The sequence below is a fragment of the Gymnoscopelus braueri genome (assembly GCF_963280865.1).
Source record: "Gymnoscopelus braueri genome assembly, chromosome: 19".
Taxonomy (NCBI): domain Eukaryota; kingdom Metazoa; phylum Chordata; class Actinopteri; order Myctophiformes; family Myctophidae; genus Gymnoscopelus; species Gymnoscopelus braueri.
The window spans coordinates 9823090-9847267 of NC_137621.1; the positions used below are offsets into that span (position 1 = coordinate 9823090).

The 24178-nt window shown below is 42.5% G+C and overlaps 1 protein-coding gene across 1 annotated transcript in view; it reads left to right on the forward strand.

Moving 5' to 3' along the window:
• The first annotated feature begins 1109 nt into the window (after positions 1–1109).
• The window catches only part of tyro3 (TYRO3 protein tyrosine kinase), a 40265-nt gene continuing 17196 nt past the window's right edge, over positions 1110–24178 (forward strand). The window contains exons 1-6 of the mRNA XM_080414609.1: positions 1110–1608; positions 7414–7597; positions 19242–19342; positions 21760–21930; positions 23600–23686; positions 23981–24096. Of these exons, the coding sequence (XP_080270735.1) occupies positions 1488–1608; positions 7414–7597; positions 19242–19342; positions 21760–21930; positions 23600–23686; positions 23981–24096 (780 nt within the window). The 5' untranslated portion in view covers positions 1110–1487. The remainder of the gene's footprint in view (positions 1609–7413; positions 7598–19241; positions 19343–21759; positions 21931–23599; positions 23687–23980; positions 24097–24178) is intronic.

Genomic DNA, 24178 nt, shown 5'->3' on the forward strand with positions numbered 1-24178 from the left:
CTGGTTTTCTATCCTACCAGGACCCCTTATGGGTCCATTTGGTTCCATTTGTACACTCCCAGAGTTAAGGGGGTCGGTAGCCTAATGCATATTCAACTGGGGGTTCTTGAAAGTAAAATATTATTAATAACATTATGTTATTAATATGTTGCTTTACTCATTGGTTTCTCAAAATGTCTTCTCTTCTGTGGGCCCCTGGCACAAAACATTTTCAAATGGGGGTGCGTTAGCCCCTTAGCCCTGGTCCAGAGCGTTAGAGAGAACTCACTAACGCTCTGGACCAGGGCTAGGGGTGCATGGACAAATATATAATCATTTTGGGGGTCCTTGACATGAAAAAAGTTTGAGAACCAGTGGTTCTGAATCTTCTGAATGAACCACCACTGGATTCACTGATTTAAAATCAGATCATTCTATCTGACAAAATGCTGCTTTTCTCGGCCACTAGGTGGCACGGTTTCATTACAATAAGCTCTGCTGGACTGACCAGCCTGAGCTAGCCCTGAAACACGACTGTCATACCATGACAGACAGTCATGGCGCTACTTATTCCTGTGTTTTTAGAATTTTACATTTACATTCAGTACATCTACATAAACGTTCAGATTTCAAGTATAAAGTGCTGACCCCTTGGCCACGGATGTAATACGTTAAAGCGCATGGGGCTAAGTACCTGTATCTTCCGTATTGTTCAATAAAAAGCTTTTTAATCCGATCACCGACCATTTTCTCCGAATTTTCTCCATATGCTTTCAACCACGCACCCCTATTGGTTGGAAGGTGTATTGCGCTTTGATACATCTTTTTTTTTTTAAGGGGGAAAAAATAATTGGCCGCCGATTGGATTCAAATGCTTTTTATTGAACAATACGGAAGACACGGGTACTTAGACCCATGCGCTTTAACTTGTTACATCCGTGGCCGGGGGGAAAGCACTTTATATTTGAAATTTGAACGTTTATGTAGATGTAAGGGTTGTAAATGTAAAGTTTTCAAAAAAACAGGAACTAGTAGCGCCATGACGCTTGTGACAGACGAGCGTCATGTGAACCATGGCTAAGCCTGAGCCAACTTTCTCCCACATTCCTCCACTCACACTCACGACAACACACAGAGCTCCGCTCCTCCGCTGCGACCCGCACAACAAAACAAACTATCACATTATTACCAAACCACATCCACTGCTCTAGGAACACCGGCTTCCACCGTTATTAAACCTTATTCTAACCAAACAAGAGACGTTTTTTTAATGGTTTAACTGGCCCGGTTAACGCGTTGTTTCTTTTCTCCACTTTGCTGTGACTGTTTGTTTGTTTGTTCTTCACCAGAACAACAACAAGCTCAATGGATGCTTCTCTTCTCCTACTGAGGGATTTATTGTTCTGTTGTGTTTGTTTGTTGGATTAATGTTGTTCTTCCTCCAGATTGAAGGACTGGAGAAACTCCAGGATTGGATTCACATGGAATATAAACTGTGAAGACGTTGTATGTGTAATAATAACACTACTAATAATGACACAATGAGAGTATTTGCTGCTGTTTGCTCTCTGTTCTTCTCGCTGCAACTTCTTCTTCTTCTTCGTCCAGGAACCTGCAGCAACAGCAATGGTGAGTTTTATTACAACTATTGATTGATTGATTGATTGATTGAATATTTTATTAACAGTTTGCCACTGGTGGAAAAAGGTATTCAAATGTTTTATTTAAGTAAAAGTATCAATACCGCAATGTAGAAACACACTGTTACAAGTTAAAAGTATGGGATTCTAAATGTACTATAAAAATAGTGTAATTTATATCTGCAAAGTAACTAGTAACTAATGTTTTCAAATAATTGTAGTGGAGTAAAAGTACAATATTTGCCTCTGGGATGTGGATAGAAGTAAAAGTATAGACAATTGGAAATACTCCAGATTTTTTTTTAAATAAACCATATGGCCGAAATGTATATAAAGGCTGAAGTGGTTACTGTATGTTTTTGATAATAATAAGTAACTAGTAACTCAAATAATTGTAGTGGAATAAAAAGTACCTACAACATTTGCCTCCGAGATGTGGTGGACTAGAAGTAAAAGTATCGAAAATTGGAAATACTCCAGCAAAGTAAAAATACCTCAAAATTGTACTTAAGTACAGTACTTGAGTAAATGTACTTAGTTACTTTCCACCACTGTTTATTATGCATCCCCATCTGTCTCCACACAGCTTTGACTGGAACATCTCGGGTTGTCAATATTTATATATCAATATAATCTATATTATGATGATGATCATAGCCTGCTGTTTGCCCTGTGAGTTGTTATATTTGACCACAAAATATTAAAACAGCCAAAATAGCCGATGTACAACCCATTTTTCTTTCTTTCTTTCTTTCTTTCGTAGCTATTATTGTTATTGTTATTATTATTATTAGTAGTAGTAGTAGTATGAGTATGACTATTAATTATTATTATTATTATTATTATTATTATTTATTGTTAATTGTGTCGACATTCCAAAGTCATATAAAGTGCAACAGGGAAACGTGCTGGAATGTAATAAGAATGTAATCTGTTAATCTCTACATCCTCCAAATTCCCAGCCCTGTGGGTTGTTGCCTTTCACGTTTAATCCTATTTTAGTCGCTTATTCTTGCCCAAAACAACTGAGATCTACAAGCTATGGGACATGTTTGTTGATGGCTTGTAGATCTATTATTTTTCAGCATTGTTGGTCTGAGATAAATGTTACACTGTTTACTGAGCAGCCAAGTAGACAACAAGCCGTGTGTGTGTGTGTGTGTGTGTGTGTGTGTGTGTGTGTGTGTGTGTGTGTGTGTGTGTGTGTGTGTGTGTGTGTGTGTGTGTGTGTGTGTGTGTGTGTGTGTGTGTGTGTGTGTGTGTGTGTGTGTGTGTGTGTGTGTGTGCGTGTTAACTGTTAACACTCATGATGTGTGACATGAAGCTGTCCAGGGTGCTATCAAAGAATTTAGTCACTGATATACCCCTAGTTTGTGTGTGTGTGTTTTCACAGCTGAGGACAGCTGTTGAGTGTTTGCCACAGTGAAGGTCTTTCTTCTCACACACACACACACACACACACACACACACACACACACACACACACAGCCCCTGGCTTGATCAGAAAAAGAATGTATCTCTGTAATAATATGACATTTCCTATACATGGTGGTGATGTCATTACAGTGATGTCATCAGTGCAGGGAAGTGAGAGAGAGCCGGGTACTGCTGATGATGTCATCATTACTTACTGGAGGGGAAATCTGTTAGATTGTTTCATCTCAGTGTTTACGATGTCAGTCAATCGGTTTTATCTCAGTATTTATGATGTCAGCCAATCGTTCTTATGAAATGATGTCATCCCCACTGTCGTGGGATGTGACAGTTTAGGCAGCGGACACCGCTGCTGGTCATCAAATTATTGGCTTAGGAATGTGACAAAATCAAAAAAATATCCATGCATTGAAGTGTCCATGGGGTGACTAATAGATAGGAAAAAAAAGTCATTTTGGGGTGAACTATCCCTTTAATATGTAAACCTACATACAATATAATAAGTGTATCTGCACATTTCTAAAGTGACTATTTAACCCATTCAATCCGAGAACGCATCTGTGTCATTTTAGATTTGAGCTATAACCATTTTATACTTTAGCTATTCAAAAATAGCAGATCTACAAGCTCATAGCGTGGCACCGAGTGCCGTGCTACGAGCTTGTAGATCTGATATAACAACATTTATAAATTCAAATCTTTACTTCTGGCGGTCCCTGGAACTAATTATTTTTTATTCTACAAATATCTTCTAAATCCTAACAGTTAAAAAAAAGCTTATGTTGCTATAATATCAGTGGTGCAAACATTTTCTTGTCAAGGACCCCAAAATTATGTTTTTGGCCGCTGACCCCCATTAAAATATGTTTTTCCAGGGACCCCCCCCCCAGAAGCAAAGATTTGAGTTCAAAAAGTTTATATATGCATTCAAAGATTTGCACAAAATGTTTGAGATTTTACAACAAAAATAGCAGATCTACAAGCTCATAGCGCGGCACTCGTTGCTGCGCTATGAGCTTGTAGATCTGCTATTTTTGAATAGCCATTCAAAGTAAGTATAAAATAATGAAAATAGCAGATCTACAAGCTCACAATGTGTTGCATCGCGACGCATTGTGAGCTTGTAGATCGGATATTTTCAAATGGCCGAAATGTATAGAGACTACAGAGCTAAAGTGGTTGATGTTTTGTAATAATAATCGAAATCTATAAAGTAACTAAAGTTTTCAAATAATTGTAGTGGAGTAAAAGTATAATATTTTTCTCTGAGATGTATTGGAGTAGAAGTAAAAGTACAGAAAATTGGAGATACTCCAGTAAAGTAAAAATACTTCAACCATTGTACTTAAGTACAGTACTTGAGTAAATGTACTTAGTTAATTTACACCACTGATGATGAGCAGGTTGGTGCCTCGCACGGTTTCCTCCACAGTCAGAGTGAGTGAACGTGTGAATGTGATGCACATTGTAAAGCACTTTGGATGAAGGTGCTACGAGAAATGCAGAGTATTTTAGTTGATTTGCAGACTGCTTTTAGTAGTTCTTGTCGGTACACGTAGCAGCAGCATTCTGCAGCAACTGCAGCATCTTTTAGACTTGTTGGCTCCAGCCTGATAATAACAAGTTGCAATAATAATGCAGTCTGGGAGGAAGTCATCTCTCAAGAACAGATTCCCAGCTCTGATGTGTTTCCAGACTGGGGAGGAAGTAAACAAATGCATGAGCAAAATTGTCTGCATCTTTTTTGAGACGGGATGAATTTTGAAATGTTACGTAGGGGAATAAAAGGCAGTCCTTGAAATTGAGTTAAAAACCCATTAAAACCGGCGGGAAAGCATCTGTGTCATTTTAGATCTTAGGACTCTTAGGATTTAGAACGGTGGTTTAGAACAGTGGTTCGAAAATAGCAGATGTACAAGCTCGCAGCGCGTCACTTCGTGCCGCGCTGCGAGCTTGTACAACTGCCATTTTATATATATATATATATATATATATATTTTTTTTAACAGTAAATCTTCTCTTCCGGGGGTCTCCCTGGCACAAAACATTTTCAGATGGGGGGGGGGGGGGGCCCACGGCCAAATACATATCAATTTGGGGGTCCTTGGCATGAAAAAGTTTGAGAACCACTGGTTTAGAAGGCATTTGTAGAATCGGTGTCAGGTTCAGGTTAAAGGGCATGATAATATGCCTGGTGGACAATTAAATGTTGTGTGAGTCTGCAGTCCCCTGACTGAGGGGGGGGGGGGTAAAAGAGGTCATTCCACTCCACAGCTTGGGAGAAAAGTCTAGGACAGCCATTCCTTAGGATATATTGCACAAGGGCCCCAAAATAATTGGCAAAACGCTAAGATCTTAATGATAATGTAACATTAAAGCTGCACTCAGTAGTCTCTCTACCCCGGATTTGAACCCAGTTTCCTGTGCAAGTGTCTGACATATTTAATAGAGCCTTTACATTGTGAACATTTTTTACCATAACTCAAAATGAAACGTAGAGCTCCGGCTGTGTAGTTTAGTTCATTGTTTCTCAAAGTGGGGTCCGGGGACCTTGGGGGGGGTTCCAGGGGGTCCCCAGCAAAATGTGTTATTACATCACAATCATTTTAAACACTTTATCCATATTTTGTACGTTGGCTATAAAAAAATTGCGGATATACAAGCTCACAGCGTGTCACTTCATGCCGCGCTGGCAGCTTGTACATCTGCTATTTTTGTTGAAGGATTTTCTTTACATAAATCTTCTCGTCTGGGGGTCCCTGGCACAAAACATGTTGAGATGGGGGTCCTTGACATGGAAAAAGTTTGAGAACCACTGGTTTAATTTACTGTGTGTGTGTGTGTGTGTGTGTGTGTGTGTGTGTGTGTGTGTGTGTGTGTGTGCGTGCGTGCGTGCTGTTTGACCGATTGACTTCAAACCTATAGTGCCGTGTGAGTCGCCGATGACCATAGGATGGTTTGGTTTGTGCCAATTTGGAATTGTCCGTACCGGCGGTTGTCCAGATCTGAAAAAAAACCTCAATATTGTATGGATTATTATATTGTAGTGTATAGGAGTATGTATATATGTGGAATGTATGTGTGTATGTAGGTAAACAGATGCGCCATGAGGCGTGCATTTTCAAAAGGAAATCTAGGGTCCGACAAGCTTAGTGCTTCTCCCTAGCCCTTTTTCGGACACTTGGACAATCATTTAAAAACATTGGCGCTTAATGAAACGTACTTCACTATTTATGTTACGTGTCCAATATCCGAAAATACAAAACTGAACTGAACTGAACATAGGCCTACTATATGTCTGTATCTGTCTGTCTGTGGAGGATGCACACTGTGTGTGCGCGCGTGTGTGTGTGTGTGTGTGGGGGGGGGGGGGATAGGCTTCGGGTTCCCTGATTGGCTCCATTTACTGTCTGTCTGACTGTCTGCAAGTCTATCTGTCTCCCATTTACTGTTTGTCTGACTGTCTGCAAGCCTGTCTGTCTCCCATTTATGCCCATGTATGTCATCAACACAACATCAGAGGTTTCTGACGACATCAGGGGTCCTCGTATCTCCATGTTTAGTTGATTGGTCGTATGGTTACCAAAAAAATAATCTTGCCAGCCGCCTTATCCCTAAACGTTTTAGGCATTTTCTGGTATGGTGCGCTGCTTCCTGAGGTCTAGTATTTATAAAACAAGAGGAGAAACACAGTGTTTCATGCCATGTTATCAGTTTGCCCGGCATGGCCTTGGTCCTGTCGATCAGCTTGTTCGGGCTTCGGAACCTACTTGCATGTGTGGGTGAAGTAGTCTCTCTCTCTGTCTCTCTCTCTGTCTCTCTCTCTGTCTCTCTGTCTGTCTCTCTGTCTGTCTCTCTGTCTCTCTGTCTCTCTGTCTCTCTGTCTCTCTCTCTGTCTCTCTGTCTGTCTGTCTCTCTGTCTGTCTCTCTGTCTCTCTGTCTCTCTCTCTGTCTCTCTCTCTGTCTCTCTGTCTGTCTCTCTGTCTGTCTCTCTGTCTCTCTGTCTCTCTGTCTCTCTCTCTGTCTCTCCGTCTCTATATCTCTCTCATGCTGATTGACCTCTGGTCTGATGTCAAACAACGCAGTTTCATTGTAAATCAACGCCCTACTTGATCACACAGCGTCACACAAAAGCATCAAAAGTAGCAGATCTACAAGCTTGAAATGCGGCACGAAGCGTCGCGTTTCGGGGTTGTCGATCTGCTACTTAAGCCATTTTTTTTCTATTTGAATCCTGAAAAGTAACAGTTTTGGACATAATGAGGTTTCCACCCGACAGAGACGATATAGTAGATACGGAGATGAAGATCATTATTATATTCATCTCGTCCTCCATCTTTGTCTTCCCCCCCCCGTGCAGGGGTGCGTTTCACGGAGCACCCGTCCAACCAGACGGTGAGCCAGGGCAACGCGGTGCGCCTGGGCTGCGCGGTGGAGGGCCTCAGCGAACCCGACATCATCTGGAGGAAGGATGGGGAGAGACTCTACAGCACTGACCAGATGTACATCCTGCTGGGGGACCACCACTGGGAGACCTTCCATAGGTAGACGCACGCACACATAAGCAGTATACAAATGTATCTGTATACATGGTCATGCCTTATTGTTCATTCTATAAAACAAGGCTTTAACCCATTAAGACCTGAGGCGATTCTTTTATTTTTTTTCTAAATCCAGTAAAAAAAATAAATAAAAAAAAAATCAAGATTTTTTAAAAATAGCAGATCTACAAGCTCATAGAGCGGCACTCGGTGCCGCGCTATGAGCTTGTATATCTGCTATTTTTGAATATCCAAAGAAATCTAAAGTGACACAGATGCGTTCCAAGTCTTAATGGGATAACTCATTTAGTGCAGTCTGCACACACTGCCAGCGTTTTTGAGTGTTTTTACTAATCTTTCAAGACCCATAGAATATCTTGTTCTATGACGATGTGAACACCAAATATCTCAAAAGAAAGACGAGAGTCTCTGCTTTCATCGGGGGGGGGAAGTGTGTCACTGCGATGTTCTGTTCTCTAGTTATTGGCAGTTGAATATAGCTTGTTTTCACCAAAAACGCTGTTTGGGAACAGAAAGCAGAAATAAATGTATTTTTATAAATCCTATAGACTAAACCGGCAGGATTTTTTAAAGATCACGTTATTTCCGGGTGTGCTCTTCTTCGGAAGTCCTAGGATCACTCACAGGTTGTGGAAGTGCGCCCTCTATCGCAAACACACCCATATCCCCCCACTGGTGCTTAAGTGATTCCTCTGGACTCGTTCCTTTGATATATACCTTTTGTGTCATATCCAGTATTATTAACTCACCAGTTTCTCTCTCTCTCTCTTACTCATGTATTTGCTTACGCAGTCACACCTACAAAGTCACACATGCACACTCTCTTTCTCAAACAATCAAAACAAAACAATGTACTGTATGTACAATTAAATGGGAATAAAGACATGTGTAAACAGAGATTGCAACTCAGAGAAAACCATCTTACAAAACCATAAGAATTGTGCATTTGCTGTCAGAAACAGTTATACGTCCACATAGGAAAGTTTAGCTTGGGATAAACTTATGAGACAAAGGAGAGCAGTATTTCAGTGTTTTGCTTTCACTTGGTACAAAACCTCTGGGACAAATATCAGAAAACAATTCAAATGTATTTAAAGATAGTTGCTCTGTTTGTATGTACAGTATTTCTATGTACCAAGATCACTCACTGTGTGAACAGTGCAGACAGACAGACAGACAGACAGAGAGGGGCGATACCATTATTTACTGTAGAAAGTCTGTTTGCCCCAACACACACACACACTGAAGATGCACATACACAACACAAACCATAACACATGCACACAGTCACACAGTCACACACACACACACACACACACACACACACACACACACACACACACACACACACACACACACACACACACACACACACACACACACACACACACAGACACACAGACAGTGTCAGGGCATTCCACATTACGGTGGCAGAGACGAAGAATGAATCTTTTCCCATGTGTGTGCTGAGTTTGGGGGGTACTAGATCAGATTCCTGAGAAGTTAGACCGGTATGTGGGCACTGACCCTGTGAGTATCTTAAATAACAATCCCATTGATATTTGCTTGGAAAGTGTGTTGGCATTAGGTGGGTCATGGGCTTTAGGCCGAGTAGTAGTCGAGTCAGTTGTATTTGTTTTGGGAGGTCTGAAGTTCAGCAGGCTACATGGAGATGATCTCTGATCGTCAGTGACCAAGAGTTCAGAACTTTTATTTCCTATTGCAAGTGGATCAGATTAGAATTTTGGATGTTAGAGATATAATGTAATTAAACAAACGTATATCAAACAATTTTGACAGTTTTGTCAGTATGATCACAGATCGGATATCAAAGTTATCCCAATGTTGTTTTTTTGTTTTTGTTTTTAACTACCCAAAATCTAAATCTGATCGGATAAGGATTAAAAGTTTAAAACTCTTGGGCCCTGGCCGTCTGAGACTAGTCTCTCCCACACTTTCTCTCTCTCAGCTTTTCTACCGTCTGTCTCTCCCACACCGTCTGTCTCTCAGCTTTCATACTGTCTGTCTCTCCTATACCGTCTGTCTCTCAGCTTTCATACTGTCTGTCTCTCCTACACCGTCTGTCTCAGCTTTCCTACCGTCTGTCTCTCAGCTTTCCTTCCGTCTGTCTCTCAGCTTTCCTACCGTCTGTCTCTCCCACACCGTCTGTCTCTCAGCTTTCCTACCGTCTGTCTCTCCCACACCGTCTGTCTCTCAGCTTTCATACTGTCTGTCTCTCCCACACCGTCTGTCTCTCAGCTTTCCTACCGTCTGTCTCTCCCACACCGTCTGTCTCTCAGCTTTCCTACCGTCTGTCTCTCCCACACCGTCTGTCTCTCAGCTTTCCTACCGTCTGTCTCTCCTACACTGTCTCCCTCTCAGCTTTCATACTATCCGTCTCTCCCACACTGTCTGTCTCTAGGCTTTCCTTACTGTCTGTCTCTACTACACGTCTGGTCTCTCAGCTTTCCTACCGTCTGTCTCTCCTACACTGTCTCCCTCTCAGCTTTCCTACCGTCTGTCTCTCCTACACTGTCTCCCTCTCAGCTTTCCTACTGTCTGTCTCTCCTACACTGTCTCTCTCTCAGCATGCTTTAACACCATCTTAGGAGTTAGAACAGTGTTTTTTAGAGAACAGTGGTTCTCAAAAATAGCAGATACATTATACAAGCTTGTACATCTGCTATTTTTTAAACATTTTCTTGTCAAAGTTTATTTTGAAAAGCAGATTCCATCCATATGCAAGGAAACGCTGTTTGAAGTCTCAGTTACTGTTGTTTTCTGTAGGACAGAATGTGGTGTTGTTGAAAGTCTAGGATAAGGATAATTCCTTTTAACAGGTCGTTCATGAAAGTCCTTGCGGGCTTGTTTCCAATGAGGGCCTGTGAGCAATTAGGGGTTAAGAGTCTTGCTCAGGGACAAATTTCATTTCATCGACACATATGCTGGCCTGGCCTGGAATCGTACCTGGGGCAACCAGGGCCTCTGGCTCCCTAGGCGGGCTCACTAACCACTCAGCTATGGCCGCCCCGAACCCTGGTAGGAATATAGTTTAAACACACATGACCTGCACTCACTGATAATCCTGCCAACGTCGTGTGTGTGTGTGTGTGTGTGTGTGTGTGTGTGTGTGTGTGTGTGTGTGTGTGTGTGTGTGTGTGTGTGTGTGTGTGTGTGTGTGTGTGTGTGTGTGTGTGTGTGTGTGTGTGTGTGTGTGTGTGTGTGTGTGTGTGTGTGTGTGTGTGTGTGTGTGTGTGTGTGTGTGTGTGTCAAAGATGAGATATGGTGATACAAGGTTTCTGCCCGACAACAAGGATAGCGTCGCTGTCGGGCAGAAACCTCTTATCTCCACATTCTAACATGCTTTGTTTTTTATCGTGTTTTTTGGTATATTTGCATCCTACTTAATCTACAATTAATACTACAGCATCACACAAAAGTAGTTTTGAGCTTGTAGATCTGCTGCTTTTGATACTTTAGAATTCTAATCCTGAAAAGTCTGTTTTGGACATATGAGGTTTGGACCCGACAGAGACGATATGCTAGTGCATTGGTTCTCAAAGTGGGGTCCGGGGACCCCCAGGGGTCCTTGAGGGAGTTCCAGGGGGTCCCCAGCAAAATTATGGATAGTTAGGAACCAAATGGACCAGTATGGGTCAGTTACTCTGAGAGTGAACCAAATGGACCCTAACGGGTCCATTTGGTTCCATTTGTACACTCTCAGAGTTAAATTTACATTGCTTTTAAAGTATAAAGTGGGGTCCCAGAGATAGAAATGCCATTAAATGGGGGTCCGTAGCCTAATACATGTCAAACTGGGGGGTCCTTGAAATTAAAATGGTTGAATATCACTGCTAGAGCCGTAAAGATCTTCTCTTATGGGGGTCCCTGGCATGTTTTTTCAAATGGGGGTCCGCGGGCTAATAAGTGTCAATTTGGGGGTCCCTGGCATGAAAAAGTTTGAGAACCACTGTGCTAGTGGCCTCCAGACAGTGGTAGGGGGTGTTTTGGTACAGCTGGTCTCTCCAGTCTTTTTTTTCATCGGCACACTTTAGAAAGACACTCTGTTTGATTTCTGTTCCGACTGCTTGTTGGCTTCATGAACGTTGGCAGTTCTGCTAACAAAAAGTCTTTGGCCCCGGGGTTGCATAAAACCTCCATTTAAACCCTATATACTTCATTGACTGAAGTCCTGCAGCGGTCTATACCACCAGGCCCCCTATACCTCCCTGTGAGAATGAGCCATTTCGCGGCTGGAAGCAGTACAGAGGCGCTTGTATGTAAAGTGCAACCAAAAAAAGTGCTTCATTCACTGACACCAAAAAGGCAAAAGACATAAAACAGGAGCTCCAACACAGGTGACAGGGTGGTGCCTGGCTCTCGTCCTACTACCAACCGGATATGTTTGTTGCTGGCACCTTTTTATACTCAGCTGAGGCAATTAGTTTGGACTTTGGACTCCACCATGTCAAGGGGTAGATTAACCAATATACAAATATATACAAATACATAAATACATATAACATTAACTCTCATAAAATATATTAAAACTCCATGAACTACACCAGTAATGATTCTCCTACAACATTACACTACAACAATATCCTTAGCCTTTCACAAACACATCACAATCCCCCCCCCCTGCCATTCTGACTTGGTCCAGCCCAATTACATTGGCAACAGAAAAGCTCAACTTGGTACTCTACATGTTAAGCTTTCAATCACTTAGCATTACCCGTATTGCACCTCTCATACACACTTCTCTTGGGTCTCCATTGCACTAATATTACACATAATATGTGTAATATTAGTGCAATGGAGTATTATTGCACTTGCCAGATTATCTCCATACATTGTAACTCCTAGAGACCAGAGCTATAGTGTGAACACAGCATGAGGTCTCATGTGTTGTAGAAGGTCCTTAGTAAACCATTTTCATTAGACCATTTTAAGGGACCCATACTCCGCTTAGGGTCTATAATTTGGTTACCTTTGTACATTTTTTGTTGTGTAGTAAATCTCAACCTTGCTCTACATGTCATAGATGATGTATTGTTTGCATTTGACTGCTTTTATCGCCTCTTGGCAGTTTGTTGACATTGCGCTCTCCCTGCGTCTCCATGGCAGCAGCTGGTTGAGTAAAGGTTCAATTCAAACAGGAGGCGGTTCATACACATTCACATTATCGTCGCTGTCGCGTGGAAACCTCACATCTCCACAACTGTTACTTTACAGGATTCAAAAAATAATAATAGTGGAATAATATAGCCGTTTTTTTTTAACTCAAGTCGTCTTTTCTGGGTGTCTTTGGTACAACATATTTTCAGATGGGGGTCCGAGGCCAAATTCATATACATTTGGGGGTCCTTGAGATATAAATGTTTGAGAACCACTGCTATACTGTAGACTAGAGTAGTACATGCCAAAACCCAGTGGTGGAAGAAGTACTCAGATATTTTACTTAAGTAAAAGTAGCAATACCACAATATAAAAATACTCTGTTACAAGTAAAAGGCCTGTGTTCAAAATGTTACTTGAGTAAAAGTACAAAAGTATTGGCATCAAAATATACTTAAAGTACCAAAAGTAAAAGTACTAAAATGTTTGAAAATAGCAGATCTACAAGCTCACAACGCGTCGCGATGCGACGCTTTGTGAGCTTGTAGATCTGCTATTTTCAAATAGCCGTGGTATAAAATAGGGCTAAAGTGGGATGTATGTTTTATAATGTAACAATTTATATCTGCAAAGTAACTAGTAACGTAAGTTTTCAAATAATTGTAGTGGAGTAAAAGTACAATATTTGCCTCTGAGATGTAGTGGAGTAGAAGTGAAAGTACTCAAAATTGGAAATACTCCAGTAAAGTAAAAAATACCTCAAAATCGTACTCAAGTACAGTACTTGAGTAAATGTACTTAGTTAGTTACTTTACACCACTGCCTAAACCCAGACAGGCCATATCTTGTTTCTTGCTGCTGACCTCAAACTGACTGCTACTGACCTGCATTATCTCATGACCCAGAATGCACTCTGTTAGTCTGAAAGGAATGCGTTGGTCACTGCCTTCTTAATGGTTTTTATGGGTGTTTTTAATTCAGCTCAGCATTCTTAGTCATATACAGGTTAACACAAGGTGAATGGTACAATGAAATGTGTGGTACAAGAAAAACAGGTCAGCTCAGCATTTAGAGCAATAGATCTACGTTTAAAAACAAACATACACGACTACATAACAATATAACACCCCTGCAGTATTATATACACATTATAGAGATGGATGTAGTTTGTTTTGCTTATGTGAGCTATTAATGTATGTGAACAATCTATCTACCCCCAGTAGTGTGGGTAAATACTGTATTCGTTTCTGTCGGGTTGAAACCTCATATGACACAAACTATGATTCAATTTGTCTTTTTTTGCAAAAGTAGCAGATCTACAAGCTCAAGATGTGTCATTTCGCGCCGCGTTTCGAGCTTATATATCTGTTACTTTTGATACTTTTTGGGTAACGTTATAGTATGATCAAGAAGGGCATTAAAAAAGACTTTTTTTCTATCGAGTAGTCGCCCCAAGCCATGGAGACTTGAATTCATGGATATTTTTTTGTTTTTGTCGCATTCCTAAGCCAATAATTTGATGACCAGCGGACCGGTATAGGCAGCGGTTCCGGTAGCAGACACAAAGGAGACTATTCGTGTCTCCTACCAGAACTGCTGCCAGTCATCAACATATATTGGCTTAGGAATGCGACAAAAACTAAAACATATCCATGAATTCAAGTCTCCATGAGGTGATAGAAGAATTTTTTTTGGGGGTGAACTATCCCTTTTAATTTACAAAAAAAGCACAAAAAGTCAGTCAGTCTACTGTGGATAATGAGGAATATACAGTCTATACATGGTAAAGATTACAATACTATACAATCTATCCACAGTGAGAAGCATTTATGCCAGTATTATGCTATATAGTAAGGAGGCAAGTATATACATAGATATTGCACATTTGGTATGTTCATTTTACAGTCTTGATGTCTTCTACTGACTTCTGGATTAATAGTCTGGATAGTGTAAGTTCAGGGATTTACAAGCTTTTTAGGGCACATGATCACTTTGCTGTTTTCCAAGGCTGGTGAGATCACCCGGCGCCACACTGTAAAATCCACCTTTACTTTGACCTTCTTATATAAGTCAATAATGTCCTGATAAGACCTACAGTATAGTAACAAAGAATGTTGACAACACAGAATAAATATTTAGGGCGAGACTTTAGGGCGGTGCTCAGGGCCGGATTAGCACTATGTGGTGCCCCAGGGTGACCTCAAGTTGAAGTGCCCCCCCCCCCCTGCTCCCTGGGGCGGAGATATGGCTTGAATCGTGCACTCGCGTGAAAAATGACGTTTTTGGGGCGGATTTTGTTAGTTTCTTTTCGGTTTTTGGTTACTTTATTTCGGTTTTAGGGTTAGGGTTAGGGTTATGTTAGGGTTATGTTATTTCATTCTTATTTAAAAAACGGCCTATGGGTAATCCGGCCCTGGCGGTGCTTCATATTGGCACCGCGATATGATTGTTTATCAAAGCAGTGGGCTGCCCACCAGCACAGAGGTTGTGGGTTTGAATCCACCACGTGGTGCATCCGTCTTTTATCGAGTGTCTGTACGAACACAACTGCGGGGGGGGTGGGGGCTTCACCTGTCAGCAGGGAGGGTTGGGCGGAAGGAGTAGGACGAAGGCTCTTAGCCCATTAAGACCGGGAACGCGTCTGTGTCATTTTAGATTTCTTTGGCTATTCAAAAATTGTTATTTTTTTTTTTTTTTGTGGTATTTGTTTTTGAAAAATCTTGAAAATGTGTGCAAATTGAATATATATATTTTGAAGCGAAGTTACAAATGTTTGCTTTAAAAATATATATATTCAAAGATTTGCACACTTTTTTTTTTTTTTTTTTAAATAGCAGATCTTTTGAATAGCCAAAGAAATCTAAACGACCCCTAACGACAGAGATGCGTTCCCGGATTCAGTAGCGTTCAGTAGGATACAACAGCAGTGTCAACACACAGATGTGTGTGGGGAGGAATTAATTGGCATAACGACTAAAAGAGGTAAAAAAAAAGAAAAAGGCAGTGGACGGAGGTTATGTTAGCAGAGATTTTTCGCTGCTGCTGTTTCAGCAACAACATTGAGTGAATGCTCTCTACTTTATGTTTCCTTTGTGTTGAAATGGAACTCTAGCCCCTATCTGACCCTCTCAGGTGACTTAGTTATTAGTGCTTAAAGGGCAAGACCACTTTGGTAGAGGTTTGGGTTGTGTAGTTACCTCGCCATGATGTAACTCCAAAGGTGGACAAGAAATGAAAAATAATTGCTCTATTAATTAGAAATTGATAATTAAAAATATGCTCCCCATTGACTTACATTGTACACTGAAACAGCTCTCAAAGTCACTCTTTTAGCCCATAAACGAACACAAACTAAGCTGATTCAGACAATATAGAACATCACCAAACCCAGTACTGTTTATTTTTTTAATAAAAATGTCAACTTCCTGATGATTTTACTATTTGAAGATCCGGATCCGGATCCGCCGATCCAGTCCAGGTTTTCTTTCGAATAAAAATCGCGAAATCAACAGTAAGTTAACTAAAAAAAAAACAGTACTGGGTTTGGTGATGTTCTATATTGTCTGAATCGACTACCCCCCCCCCCCACACACACACACACACACACACACACACACACACACACACACACACACACACACACACACACACACACACACACTAAAAGAAAGTGAGGTAGAAAGAGAGAAGATTTGTGTTAAAAAAGAAAATCGAATTTTTCAAAAATGTAAAAAAATAGCAGATGTACCAGCTCTTTGTGCCACGCTGCTTTTACATCTGCTATTTTTGAGAACCACTGTTCTAAACCACTGGTATAAATCCTAAGAGTTTTCTGAAAAACTTATGTTGCTATATATTCAGTATATAGCTAAAATCTAAATAAGGGAATAAAATAAAATCAATCAATGTATATGTCACAGGGAAATTGGCCTTCCAGGGAAATTGAAAGAGGAGCGCTCGCTTTTAGGCGCGGGGCTTCGGCGCGAGGCGGGGCTTTTCGAGACAGGGTTTTTTACGCGAGGCTCGCGAGGAGGAGGAGGAGGAGGAGGAGGAGGCGCGAAGCGGGGCTTTGATACGAGGCGGCGCGAGGAGGAGGAGGAGGCGCGAAGCGGGGCTTTGATACGAGGCGGCGCGAGGAGGAGGCGCGAGGCGGGGCTTTGATGCGAGGCCGACCTGGCTTTTGTTGTTCCCCCCACATAGCAACCAGGAAGCTACGCTAGGGGAACGCTGAACACGCGTTCACACGCACACGTGATAATAGTTATTGTCCATGACGGAGGCGCGCCGACTCAGCAGAGCTTGAGGCCGAGGAGGCGCGCCCTCGCGCCTCCAGGCGCGAGTGCGCGCGCTGACCGGCCGAAGGTCTGCTAGTCGAATCAGCGCTGTCCGAGTTGTGAACCGATAGGGGGAGAATAGGTCTTTTCGTGGGTTACAGTCTATGGCATTGGTTACTATCCAGTGTCCACGACGAGTCGACGACACACATGTGTGCGTGTGTGCGCATCCCCATGCGCACACATGCACACGCACACACGCATGTGCATGCGTGTGGATTCAGTGTGGATTCAGTGTGCATTCATTGCCCTCTAGCGTTGGTTATACAGAATTGCCTGGGGGGGCGGTGAAAACAAGCGCTCCTATTCCAATTTCCCTGGAATGCCAATTTCCCTGTAACATATATACAACATTACAACAGCAGCATCATACACAACAGTCATATAGGCCAGGGGTCTTCAACGTTTTTCAGACCAAGGACCCCCTAGCTGAGAGAGAGATGAATCAGGGACCCCCACTATATATTGTATAGAATTTTGTTGTAGATTAAAGTTTTTCATAGATTTCATAGATAACTTCATAGACTTGTTTGACAGCACTGTCATCGGTGTTGGATTAATGTTAATGTGTATTTTATTTTCAGACATTTAACCACTTAAACCGTCAATACTTAGTAAACTTGACCTTTGGCTCTGTACTTGGTCTGCTCTTTTTTCCCTTCTAAACCAAACCTCCTTGCCGAAAAAAATGCTTTTTTTGGCTAAGGTTTTCCTCAAAATAGGGATGCTAGGGTTCAAGTGGTTAATTATGTTAAAACATTTATTATCCTATCACACAAAGATTTGGCGCCCCCCCCTGTAGTAACTCTGAGGACCCCCTAGGGGTCCCGGACCCCCTGTTGGAAGACCCCTGTGGTGTGTTCTAGATTTTTTTGGAGGGTATACTATAACAATTCCCCCCCTAGTTCCTCCAACACGCACGGCACGCACGCTCGTATAATTAATTAATGTAAAAAAATTGCGCGCGCGTTTCTGCCCCGCACAAACTCGGCCAGGCCCACTCAGGCCCAGTTTCACAGTAACACTGAGTACACTTACAATATGCTTTATACTGATTTTTCTACTGTTTCTAATGTTAATCACCCTGTAACTCAACCACTTCGGAGCTGCTTTTAGTCTTAGATGCATTTTTTATTTTATTTTATTACCATAGAAGTGCAAGCATTGTTATAAACAAATGCTGGTTAGGCTTATCAGATATAATTATAGCAGTGTTAACAGCAAGCCTTCCTGTATCTATTACAGAATAGTATTAACTTGGCATTGAAGACACAAACTGTATTGAAGATTCAAGATTTTGCTGTGCTATGACGCGCAATTTGAAGTACTCAATTCAGTGACCTACAATGAAGTGAATGGCAGGTCGTTGAAATGTGTGAATTCCTTCACCAGTAGCCATTAATTATCACCCCAAGAACAACAGCCACACACATGATAAGCCTTCACGGCTTCACCTCAGGGTTAGACTAGTCAGACGACATTCTTGCTGTTTGTATTGCTGCCCCCCAGCCCAGCCACTCCTGGGTGCAGCGTATCAGATCAGATGCGTATCAACGTATCAGATACGCCGTTTCGAACCGTTTTTGGATGTATACGGTGGCGACGGAAAAAATCTGCAGGCCATACTGCGTATACAGCGTACCACGGTAGAACACATCACTGCCCCTGATATAGGCTTAGTTGTAGTTATGTCTGTCTGTTGGAGGGGACAGGAACTGGTCTGAATAGGTGTTCCTTCCACGCACTACTTATCACCTGACGTCCGTCAGGTGATAAGTAGTGTATCCTGTAAAAGCATCCTGCTCACTCCTCATGCATTGAAGGAGGCATGAGCTCAGTTATGGGCTCTCCCTAGGCTGGCAGAGGGAGAGTAGTGCCCAGGATTACATAGGCAATTGGCACTGGGTGAAGAAATGGGTTACAAAATCGTGGGATAAAACTTTATATATAAAAAAAAAATATTTGTATTTTAGTACCCCTTGGTATAGGATGATGACAAAACTGTGTGTGTGTGTGTGTGTGTGTGTGTGTGTGTGTGTGTGTGTGTGTGTGTGTGTGTGTGTGTGTGTGTGTGTGTGTGTGTGTGTGTGTGTGTGTGTGTGTGTGTGTGTGTGTGTGTGTGTGTGTGTGTGTGTGTGTGTGTGTGTGTGTGTGTGTGTGTGTGAAAATGTCAGTGTTAAGTCTGTTCAGCAGCAGGACGCAGGACAGTACTGGTGTGAGGTGGAGTTCCACAGCCTGACATACTCCTCCCAACCTGCATGGATCACTGTGGAGGGTACGTACATTTTAACCATTCATGTACAGTATGTCCACATAAAGGAGAGCATACAAGGACAAACATTAAAGGTACAGTTAAGGTTACATTCACAAAATCATGGCATATGTCTTCATGATACAATAAGCATGTCATGTCAGTACTCAATGGGCACACACACACACACACACACACACACCCCCCTCTTGGTTCTCTGTACTCCATTGGTTGTGTGTGTTGTCATTAGTGTAAACAGTGGGTATGTGTGAAGTGTCTACATGTCAGTAAAACGTTGAAGCCACACAGTGAGGTCCTCACTGTGTCACAACAACAACACAACTGACTGACACTGGACCATAACGTTGGTAGTAGACGGTGGTGGAAGAAGTACTCCGATATTTTACTTAAGTAAAAGTGGCAATAACACAATAGAAAAATACTCTGTTACAAGTAAAAGGCCTGTTCAAAATGCTACTGGAGTAAAAGTACAAAAGTATTGGCATTTAAATATACTTAAAGTACCAACAGTAAAAGTGCTGACATTTTTTTAAGGAGCAGATCTACAAGCTCACAACGCATCGCGACGCGTTGTGAGCTTGTAGATCGGCTATTTTCAAATAGCCTATGTATAAAATTGGGCTAAAGTGGTTAACGTATGTTATATAATATAATAATTTATATCTGCAAAGTAACTAAAGTTTTCAAATAATTGTAGTGGATAATATATAATTTTTACAACTTTTAAAATTTTCTACAACTCTGAGATGTAGCGGAGTAGAAGTAAAAGTATTGCAAATTGGAAATACTCTAGTGAAGTAAAAAGTAACTCAAAATTGTACTTAACGAAAAAACATCACATGGATGCACCTGGGACGTATCATCAGTGTTGTAGCCTGGGGTCATAGGATGTTTCGGGTCTCGCAACATACACTCTCGCCCAGGTGACTCAGCCGGGGTTGATCAAGCCCCGACTTACGTCCCAGGTAGCTACCCACGGTCAGTCCTAAATAGGGAAAGACAGGGCCACTCAATACGCTTGTCCGAAACTACTCTGCCAGGAATGGGGGAGAGGAGAGGCTCTGGCACGTGGAGGGACTAGGCTCTGTGGATGGCCTCCTGGCCGGGCTCCTCCTCCGTCTCACCAGGTCCAGGACCTGAGCGTTGCACCAGACTCCCCCGCTCCAAACATTTCATTCTGGTGTGATGGTGTCTTGGCCCGTGGTGGTACTGCAGGCTCCCTTTGCGGCTTGCTTGAATGGCCCTCCTAAAGGCCTCACCGTGGATTTGTTGGGCTTCTTCCTCACGGAAGACACAGACTGGGGTGCCAACCCAAACTGCTCCCGGATGCCGTCTACATTCCGGCTGTCACCCGTCTCTCCGGTGGTCACCAATCTGTTCCTGGTTGTCACGTAGTCTATAAATTCCTATGAGCCACTATAAATAGAATAACTATAACGAAAAAACATCACATGGATGCACCTGGGACGTATCATCAGTGTTGTAGCCTGGGGTCATAGGATGTTTCGGGTCTCGCAACATACACCCTCACCCAGGTGACTCAGCCAGGGTTGATCAAGCCCCGACTTACGTCCCAGGTAGCTACCCACGGTCAGTCCTAAATAGGGAAAGACAGGGCCACTCAATACGCTTGTCCGAAACTACTCTGCCAGGAATGGGGGAGAGGAGAGGCTCTGGCACGTGGAGTAAGTACAGTACTTGAGTACATGTACTTACACCACTGGTAGTAGACATGCTGTACTTGACTTTAGGGATAGTGGTTCTCAAAGTAGGGTCCTTGTGGGGGGACCCCCAGGGGTCCTTGAATGAGGGGGTTCCAGGGGGTCCCCAGCAAAATGTGTTAATACAGCATCACAATCATGTTAACCATTTTATGCATTTGTATGTTGGCTATTTAAAAATAGCAGATCTACAAGCTCACAGTGCGTCACTTGGTGCCACGCTGCGAGCTTGTACATCTGCTATTTTTGAACATTTCTGAAAAATCTTGAAAACAAAGTCTTTTTTTTCCATTTGGCTTTTAGTTTTTTTACGTACAGTACTTTTAAACTGTCAGTAAAATATTCAATCAATTAATCAATCTACAATGAAATATGAATAGGGCGTAATCCGACTAATCAATTTAGCCCAAAACCCCAAAAGAAAATGCTTCAAATTTAATCAAACTACACGAGTTAGCGTCTAATTTATGTCATGACAATATGTTTTTCTGTGAGTTTTTCGTCGAGCACACACATGTTTTAAATTTATGAACACAACAAATGTGAGCAAAATAAATACTTTTTTGTCTCTGTCTGTCTGCCTGCCTGCCCCTCTCTCTCTCTCTCTCTCTCTCTCTCTCTCTCTCTCTCTCTCTCTCTCTCTCTCTCTCTCTCTCTCCGTCTCCCCCCTCTCCGTCTCCCCCCTCTCCGTCTCCCCAGGGGTGCCCCACTTCACCGCGGCGCCTCATGACATAGCCACCTTCCCCGGCGTGCCCTTCGACCTGACGTGCGCGGCGGTGGGCCCCCCGGAGCCCGTGGAGGTGGTGTGGTGGGTGGGCGAGCAGCAGGTGGGCGACGCCGGCCCCTCCCCCTCCGTGCTGCACATTGAAGGTCAGAAGGAGTTGATTCTGCTATTTAAAAAAAAAGAAATAGCGAAAATTTGTGCAAATCTTTGAATATATAACATTTTTAACTCTTTGCTTCTGGGGGGGTCCTGGAACAAATCATTTTGAGATGGGGGTCCACGGCCAAATACATATCATTTTGGGGGTCCATGACATGAAAAAAGTTTGTGAACCACTGATATTATAGCAACATAAGTTTAAAAAAAAGTAAAAACTGTTAAGATTTAGAAGACATTTGTAGAATCCCCCAGAAGCAAGATTTGCACACATTTTCATGATTTAAAAAAAATTAATAGCCAAAGAAATAAAATAAAAAGATTCCCGGTCTTAAAGAAGAAAAAAAGGTAATATGAATTGGGGGTCTGTGGCTTCATGCATATCAAACTGGGGGGGGGGGGGGTGAAATTCAAAAGGTAGAGAATCACTGATCTAAATCCCTCCATGGTGAAAATAGGATCATTCTGTCTTTAAAGTGTGGGGAGATTTCATCCTCCAGAGATCTGTAAATCCTCATATTATTCTCTCCTTCTACCTCACTTTCTTTGTGTGTGTGTGTGTGTGTGTGTGTGTGTGTGTGTGTGTGTGTGTGTGTGTGTGTGTGTGTGTGTGTGTGTGTGTGTGTGTGTGTGTGTGTGTGTGTGTGTGTGTGTGTGTGTGTGTGTGTGTGTGTGTGTGTGTGTGTGTGTGTGTGTGTGTGTGTGTGTGTGTTTGTATTTATCTTATTCTTACGGTCCACATTGCGTCATCAGTGTTAGTCATCCAGTTCAAGGATTATGGCTTTATTGCATTCTAGACATGCTCACACACACATACACGTCACACACACACACACTCATCACCTGATGTAGGGGTGAGTTTGAAGTGAACCAGAAGTATGTGAGCGTTGGGTGTAAGCAGCGGGTCGGCCCTGACGGGTGGAGCTGTTTGTCTGCGTTGAAGAAACTAAAACAGCTGCTTCATTATATGATACATTATATGATAAATGTATGATAAATGATAAGGTAATATGATAAATATTCTTATATTCTGGTTTGTTTGTGGTTACAATTATCCGTACTCTCCGTGTGTGTGTGTGTGTGTGTGTGTGTGTGTGTGTGTGTGCGCATGTGTGCCGCCATGTTGTGTTCTGCGGCACTTTACTTTACAACATTTTTATCCCACGATTTTGTAACCCTATTTTTTCACCCAGTGCCAATGCCTAAGCTTGTAATTCTGGGCGCTACTCTCCCTCTCTGCCAGCCTGGGGAGAGCCCCGCACTGAGCTCATGCTTCCCTAAAGGCATGAGGAGCTAGCAAGCCGCTTCTTATCACCTGACAGGGGGGAGTTCCCCCGGTAGGACGTAGAGCGTGGAAGGAACACGTTATTCCAACCAGTTCCTTTCCCCTCCATCAGGCGCCCCGGCTGACCAGGTGGAGGCAGTATAGAGACCAGGATTACTGCATGTTTTTTGTGAGGGTACCTACCCTAGGGGACACGGGGAGAACATGCAAACTCCACACAGAAAGGTCCTTTTGCCAACCCCACCTAGGGTATGGGCACTGATGACGTGGAGGAGAGAACACGCCACCAGCGTCCCCGGCGGGAATCGAACCCAGGACCTTCTAGCTGTGTACTTTCTTGATAGTTAATGTAACCTGTCTGTCTGTCTCTGTAGGTGTGAACAGCAGTGTAAAGTTCTACTGTGAAGCTAAGAACACCAGAGGTATCTCTGTGTCACGTACGGCTACTGTGCACATCAAAGGTAACCTCATTATTCATTATTATGATTTATTACTAAGGGCAGTGCAACAAATGGTCACGTTATGAAATGTCCTTTGTCCGTCCGTCTCTTGTCTCTCGTCTCTGCTCTCTTCATTGGAATGAAACTGCATACTTAAAGTTCACAACCAATCAAAACATTTGATTGGATTTGTACACTCTTCTGAGTTAAATGAGCACTAAGGAATTTTACTGTGCACATATGGTAAATACATACAGCAAGGATATATATACACTTCCCTGTTAGTATGATGATCATCTTAATTCTGTCTCTCAGTTCTGCCGTCGGCGCCTGCTGCGGTTCAGGTGTTGAAAATGGTGGACAACAATGTCACGTTGGCATGGCACCAAGGATTCAACGGACACTCCGAGCTGTCTTCCTGTACCATACAGGTACACACACACACGCACACGCACACACACACACACACACACAGGCGATTTTTGCCTTTGCCACCAGGGGGGGCAAAGACAA